Source organism: Sinocyclocheilus anshuiensis, unplaced genomic scaffold (genome assembly GCF_001515605.1).
Source record: "Sinocyclocheilus anshuiensis isolate Anshui unplaced genomic scaffold, SAMN03320099.WGS_v1.1 scaffold598, whole genome shotgun sequence".
Classification (NCBI taxonomy): domain Eukaryota; kingdom Metazoa; phylum Chordata; class Actinopteri; order Cypriniformes; family Cyprinidae; genus Sinocyclocheilus; species Sinocyclocheilus anshuiensis.
In genome coordinates, this window is record NW_015547660.1 from 176,751 (window position 1) to 183,805 (window position 7,055).

At 35.5% G+C, this 7,055-nt stretch overlaps 1 protein-coding gene across 1 annotated transcript in view; it reads left to right on the plus strand.

The window, feature by feature from the left end:
• Nucleotides 1-803: 803 nt before the first annotated feature.
• Nucleotides 804-7,055, plus strand: part of LOC107702229 (otoferlin-like) — a 42,381-nt gene continuing 36,129 nt past the window's right edge. Inside the window, exons 1-9 of the mRNA XM_016504476.1 lie at nt 804-857; nt 1,598-1,682; nt 1,888-1,990; nt 2,176-2,230; nt 3,640-3,771; nt 4,671-4,733; nt 4,852-4,936; nt 5,058-5,217; nt 5,534-5,720. Of these exons, the coding sequence (XP_016359962.1) occupies nt 1,634-1,682; nt 1,888-1,990; nt 2,176-2,230; nt 3,640-3,771; nt 4,671-4,733; nt 4,852-4,936; nt 5,058-5,217; nt 5,534-5,720 (834 nt within the window). The 5' untranslated portion in view covers nt 804-857; nt 1,598-1,633. The remainder of the gene's footprint in view (nt 858-1,597; nt 1,683-1,887; nt 1,991-2,175; nt 2,231-3,639; nt 3,772-4,670; nt 4,734-4,851; nt 4,937-5,057; nt 5,218-5,533; nt 5,721-7,055) is intronic.

Consider the following 7,055-nt stretch of genomic DNA (forward strand, 5'->3'; position numbering starts at 1 on the left):
TAGGGCTGCACAATTAATTGAATTTCTAATCGCGATTACAATTACGGATGCCACAATTACGTAATCGTTCAAAGCGACAATTAATCGTTCAAAGTCCACTTATGTTATTCTATGTGCTTAAGATGCGTTTTTTTCTTTCTACATGTTATCTTAAGAGTTTTTCCCCATTATTTTAATTTTAGTTTTAGTATAACATTATAATACCATTCATTTTATTTTTTTATAATTTAAAGAAGAAACCAATCCGATGTATATTTGACATTTGAGGCTTAATATTATAGAAAAGCACTAAAGGTTTTTCAGTCAGAGTGTTTTCAGCTTGTTTATTTTCATATAAAAATACGGCATGCAGTTGCATCAAACAATGGTATAAACATCATTCAATATAAATATTGATAATCATAATTAATAATCGTAATTACAATTTCAAGGGAATAATCGACAATTATGATTTTTGTCATAATCGTGCAGCCCTATTATGCTCACACTCCTTTCAAACTCTGGACACAAAATGCTGCTCCTGCAGTTTACAGGCTGGTTTTTACCTGGTTAGCCTATCTAGAGTAGTAGCCTGTCAAAATCCCACATGATCTCTCTCATCAGGAGCTAGTTCTAGTTACCACTGTCTCGGGTTCAGCACTCATACACTATGCATGGACATATCACATCTCTCCTGCCCATGCATCTTCAGGCTTCCACCAAACCAGACTCTTTTGAGTTACTTTTGTGGCCTCTCTGTTTCTGTCATCCAAATGTCAATAATGAGTTTGTAGGCTTTTTCTTTTAAAGACATCTTGATATCGGAATCGGTGTGTCCTTCCTGCAAACTCCTAGATGTGATTCAGCTGCACTTTACGGTAAGTGTGCAGTATTTCATCAGACTTTGCATACGAGTCTTTCGTTTACATTGTAACTTAATGACAATGGCTTTCAGATTCGGCTTAACTGTTGTGGTGTTTGGTGTATTAATGAAAGTATTAAACATAATGTGAAATGCAACAGAATAAAAAGTTAATTCACTGTTTTTGTGGAATTAAGGATGTTTCAGTAAGAGGGTACGGTTAAGAAAGTTTCTTTTACCTAAAAATATCTTCCAATGAGAATATTTTAATATACAGTATAATTACTGTTTAAGGGTAAAAAAAACACCAGCAGTAAAAACTGTTGGTTTGTCCGCACAGAATCCAGTATTGTTTTGATTGCATAAAATGGGTTAGCTTTAAGCGTACATAGGTGCATGTGTAGTCTTCATGCTCTAATAATAATAACCTATTTCTTTCTTTTTCTTGCTCATTTCCAAGTTTCAGCATGTTTATTTAAAGGTAATCTATCAGTCGTAGATGTACTTGTCTATTTAGATGATTATACTGCTTATGCAAATTAATCCAGTGTTAATTAAATTCTTCATGTATCTGCTAATTATTGATGGGTTAGGGTAATAAACTTTATTTAATTTATGAAGGCAAATTACTTTTGGATTTCTGGCGGATTGAAATAGAATAAAACAACAGAATATTATAAATACGTTACTGTTATATTTACAGTAAATTGAGATTTTTTTTTTTGTACTTTTATTTTTGATTTTCATGTTCAAAAGATTCATATACCCAGAGGATAAATCAAATTCATAACAATGAAGCGTAGCAAGCATCGAGCCTCCAAGGATGATGGCAAAGGTCAAGGTGAAAGATTCTATTAATTCTGTGAAAATTTGTAAATTATTGTGAATTCTTTAACATTAATTATTATATATGAATGATTAATACATTTAAATAATTATGTAATATTACATCATATATAATACTTATATAATAATCTAAAATAATATAAAAAAAAAACTGTAGTGATGTCCATAATGACATCATATTTCATATGTGACTTGTGAAGATGAGCCGGCCATCCTGGAGACGGAGGACATGAGGATGCCAGACCCGGACACCATCTCACTCGCATCAGTCACTGCCGTCACAACCAATGTCTCCAATAAGAGGTGACCAGAAATTATAAAGTCACATGAACCCAAATCCAATTTGATATTCTGCATTGCATTTATGTTGTGTTAAATAATAAATGTTCCAACAAACATATATGACTGTATTCTAATAGAGAGTTGATCAACTATTGATCAACTATTTATACTTTTTTTTTCATCCAAAAATTTCCTAAATGTTTTAGATCAAAGCCTGACATCAAGATCGAGCCTAGTGCTGGAAGACCAGTGGATTTCCAAGTACGTAGAACAGCATATTGCAATTTTTAACAGAAAGAGGTTTTTTTTGTAAAGAAAACAGAACATGCACATATGTGACCCTGGAGCACAAAAGCAGTCTTAAGTCGCTGGGGTATATTTGTAGCAATAGCCAACAATACATTGTATGGGTCAAAATTATACATTTTTCTTTTATGCCAAAGATCATTAGGATATTAAGTAAAGATCATGTTCCATGAAGATATTTTGTAAATTTCCTTCTGTAAATATATTAAAGCTTAAGTTGTGATTAGTAATATGCATTGCTAAGAACTTCATTTGGACAACTTTAATGCTACTTTCATCTAAAAAAATGCTGGGTTAAATACAATCCAGCACTGGGTGAAAATATGGACAAACCCAGCAACTGGGTTGTTTTGACCCAGCGGGTGGGTTAAATGTTTAACCCAACCTTCTGGGTAGTAACCCAACCACTGGGTCAAAACAACCCAGTTGCTGGGTTTGTCCATATTTCACCAGTGCTGGGTTGTATTTAACCCAGCATTTTTTAGAGTGTGATTTTTTTGCACCCTCAGATTCCAGATTTTCAAATAGTTGTATCTTGGCCAGATATTGTCCGATCCTAACAAACCATACATCAATGGAAAGTTTATTTATTCGGACAACCCAGCGCTGGGTGAAATATGGACAAACCCAGCAACTGAGTTGTTTTGACCTAGCGGGTGGGTTAAATGTTTAACCCAACCTTCTGGGTAGTAACCCAACCACTGGGTCAAAACAACCCAGTTGCTGGGTTTGTCCATATTTCACCAGTGCTGGGTTGTATTTAACCCAGCATTTTTTAGAGTGTGATTTTTTTGCACCCTCAGATTCCAGATTTTCAAATAGTTGTATCTTGGCCAGATATTGTCCGATCCTAACAAACCATACATCAATGGAAAGCTTATTTATTCGGCTTCCAGATGATGTATAAATCTCAATTTCGGAGAATTGAACTTTATGACTGGTTTTGTGCTCCAGGGTCACATATTTCAAGCTACACATTTCACGCAAAGTTTGTTAAAACAATAGATGTAGTGTAGAAAATGAAGACAGTCAGTATTGTGTTTGTGGTTGGTGGAACATTTTGATAGTTAAAGTGAAGAACTACGCCTGTGGAGCTTCTGCTTACACCGGTGGGAACTTCATGCACTGTACAACATTAAAAATCACAAAACATCTGCTGATTCAAAAACATTGAGCTTAAAGAAAAGTGATATTAGTGAAGAGATAAGATCTTACAGCATTTGAGGCATGCAGATAAATTAATCCTATAGTTTTGTATCATGCAAACATTTTTGTGCCAATTTTGAGCCTGTGAAATATTGATACCATCCACATACAGTACCACATACCACATTTGTAAATGTGTGTCATGCCCCACTTTCCAGGTCAGTGTCACTGTTATAGAGGCCAGACAGCTGGTGGGTCTGAACATGGATCCAGTGGTGTGTGTAGAAATCGGTGATGACAAAAAATACACCTCAATGAAGGAGTCGACCAACTGCCCTTACTACAATGAGGTATGTTCCTTTTTAATTTAGGATTGTAATATTGTCCTTTTGCAAAGTAATGATCATGACAAATAACTACTCAAAATAATCACATAATCATCTTAAAGGAGTAGTTCACCCAAAGCTGAAAGTTTGCTGAAGATGTGCTCACTCTCCAAGATTAGGATGAGTTTGTTTCTTCATCAGATTTGGAGAAATGTAGTATTGCATCAGTGTCTCAGCAATGGATGCTCTGCAGTGAATGGGTGCCGTCAGAATGAGAGTCCAAACAGCTGATAAAAACATCACAATAATCCACAAGTAATCCACACCACTCCAGTCCATCAGTTCACATCTGGAGAAGACAAAAGCTGCATGTTTGTAATAAAAAAAAAAAAATGCATCAAGAGGTTTTTAACTTCAAACCATTGTTTCTGCCTAAATTACAAGTCCATAGCCCATAATAACATTTCCTCCAGTAACAAAGTTGTCTTGTCTGAATCAGGAGAGAAATCTGCACAGATCAAGCACTGTTTACTCCCTGGAGGAAGTATTATGGATTAGTATTTTTTTTAACCAGAATGGACTGTTAAAAGTTAAAACACCTTAATGATGGATTTGTTTCTTACAAACATGCAGCTTTTGTCTTCTCCAGATGTTAACTGATGGACTGGAGTGCTGTGGATTATTGTGATGTTTTTATCAGCTGTTTGGACTCTCATTCTGACGGCACCCATTCACTGCAGAGCATCCATTGCTGAGACACTGATGCAATGCTACATTTCTACAAACCTGATGAAGAAACAAACTCATCCTAATCTTGGATGATCTGAGGGTGAAGACACTTTCAGAAATGTCTCACTTTCGAGTGAACTACTCATTTAACACTGCTAATATAATGTTTTGATAAAATCTTTCCTTTTTTTCAGTACTTCGTTTTTGACTTCCACGTTCCTCCTGATGTCATGTTTGACAGGATCCTGAAAGTGTCTGTAAGTAGCAACAAAAATCAATTTTGAATAGTTAAATCCTGCACTTTTTTCATAAAAGATTGTGTTTTTTGTGTGTGTTTGTGTTTTAAACTTGTTTTAAATGAATGTGTCTATACAGGTTATCCACTCTAAGAATCTTTTGCGAAGTGGCACGCTGGTCGGGAGCTTCAAGCTTGATGTGGGCACAGTTTATACACAACCTGGTAACTGGTATTATCATGCTTCTCTTATGTTAAAAATAAGGTGGATAAAGTTCTCACTATCTAGACCATAGATCTCAAAGACCAGAGTTTTTTCATGTTTTTTTTTTCTTTACATTTACAGAACATCAGTTCTTCCACAAATGGGCCACTTTATGTGACCCCGATGATATCACTGCTGGATGCAAAGGCTATGTCAAGTGTGACATCGCAGTTGTGGCAAAGGGCGACACTATCAAAACTCTACACAAGACAAATGAAACAGACGAGGATGACATTGAGGGGTAAAAAAAAAATTAAAAAAAAATCTTCCTACATTGTTAATGTTATTTTCCAAGAAAAGCATCACTGTTACTAAACCATACTCCAAACTCAAGTATTCCCAACTTATTTTGAAAGCCCTGTGAAACAAATATTTACTTGTAATAGTATTTAATCAAAATGTGAAATCCGAGATTCGAGTTTATTATTTTACCTGTCACACATTATAAATGCTGAGGTCACTCGGATAATTCCATCCAACGATGTATTGAATATTTAAAGGTGATTCTATATGCAGAAACACAAATCTCTTCTTCATTGATTACTTTCTTGTTCCAGTAATCTTCTGTTGCCGGAAGACGTCCCGGCTGAGCGTCAATGGGCAAGATACTATGTGAAAATCTACCGAGCCGAGGGGTTGCCTAAAATGAACACCAGCATAATGGCAAATGTCAAAAAAGCTTTCATTGGAGAAAATAAGGACTTGGTTGATCCGTATGTCCAAGTGCAATTTGCAGGGCAGAAGGTGGGCAGAATTCTTACTGATGGTCAACTAATTTGTTTTAATGGTGTACAGAGTGACCAATATAATGCCTATATATGAAAATATAATATAGTTTAATGATGGAAAGTAAGTTTCATCATTAAACAAAACACATTTTACACAATATTCAAAATTTACAAAATAAAATTTTAAAATGCACTATGAAACTGAAGAGTCCGGAAGACTTCCGTCCTGTTAAAGACTCCATGAAATGACTGGCGAACACAGTTTTCCTTCCTGTGTTAATGTATTTCCTGTTGAAACAGGAAGTTTGAGTGGGACATATTGAAGACGTTTTATTTTATATCACTATTTTCTGCTTGCTAGTCAGATTTTTACTAGAATTTATTGCAATGCATTTGAACTATTTGCAAATCACATTTTTATTTTAAGACATACATTCACTCTAAGTAATGCCTATCTGCCAAAAAAAAATTGTATTGTCTCTTAATATTCAATTATGAATTAGATAAATCACTAAATTATATATTTTCCATTCAAAATGGCAATTGTTGAGTAGTTTGCAGCACTGGATTGCTGTTGGTTGTTTAACATTCATTTTGAAAAACAGTTGTCATACATTAAAGGGATAGTTCACCCAAAAATGAAAATGTGATGTTTATCTGCTTACCCCCAGGGCATCCAAGATGCAGGTGACTTTGTTTCTTCAGTAGAACACAAACGAAGATTTTTAACTCAAACCACTGCAGTCTATCAGTCTTATAATGACAGTCAATGGGCTCCATGGTTTCGAGAGTAAAAAAAACATACACAGACAAAACCAAATTAAACCCTGCGGCTCGCGCCGATACATTGAGGTCTTAAGACATGAAACGATCGGACTGTGCAAGAAACTGAACAGTATTTATATCATTTTTTACCTCTGATCCACCGCAATGTCTGAGCATGTTCACAACATCTGGTGCGTGACATGTGTATGTGCTCTGGCATAGTAGACATAGATATATATATATAAGTAGATGCCTCATTAGTGACTGTTTCTATGGGCTGCGATACGTTCCAAAATGGCGGACGCGTCAACTGCGTGACGTGTGTATGTGCTCTGGCATAGTAGACATAGATATATATATATAAGTAGATGCCTCATTAGTGACTGTTTCTATGGGCTGCGATACGTTCCAAAATGGCGGACGCGTCAACATATCTGAAGCGGTCGAATAGGGAATCTATACATATCTATAGTAGTAGAGGCATGTGCGGAAGCGATCTGTCGCGAGTATACGTCACTCATTATTTACACAGTGCAGAGACATTGTAGGTACGACGGCTAATCAAAATGGTACTTACTTGCGCTTA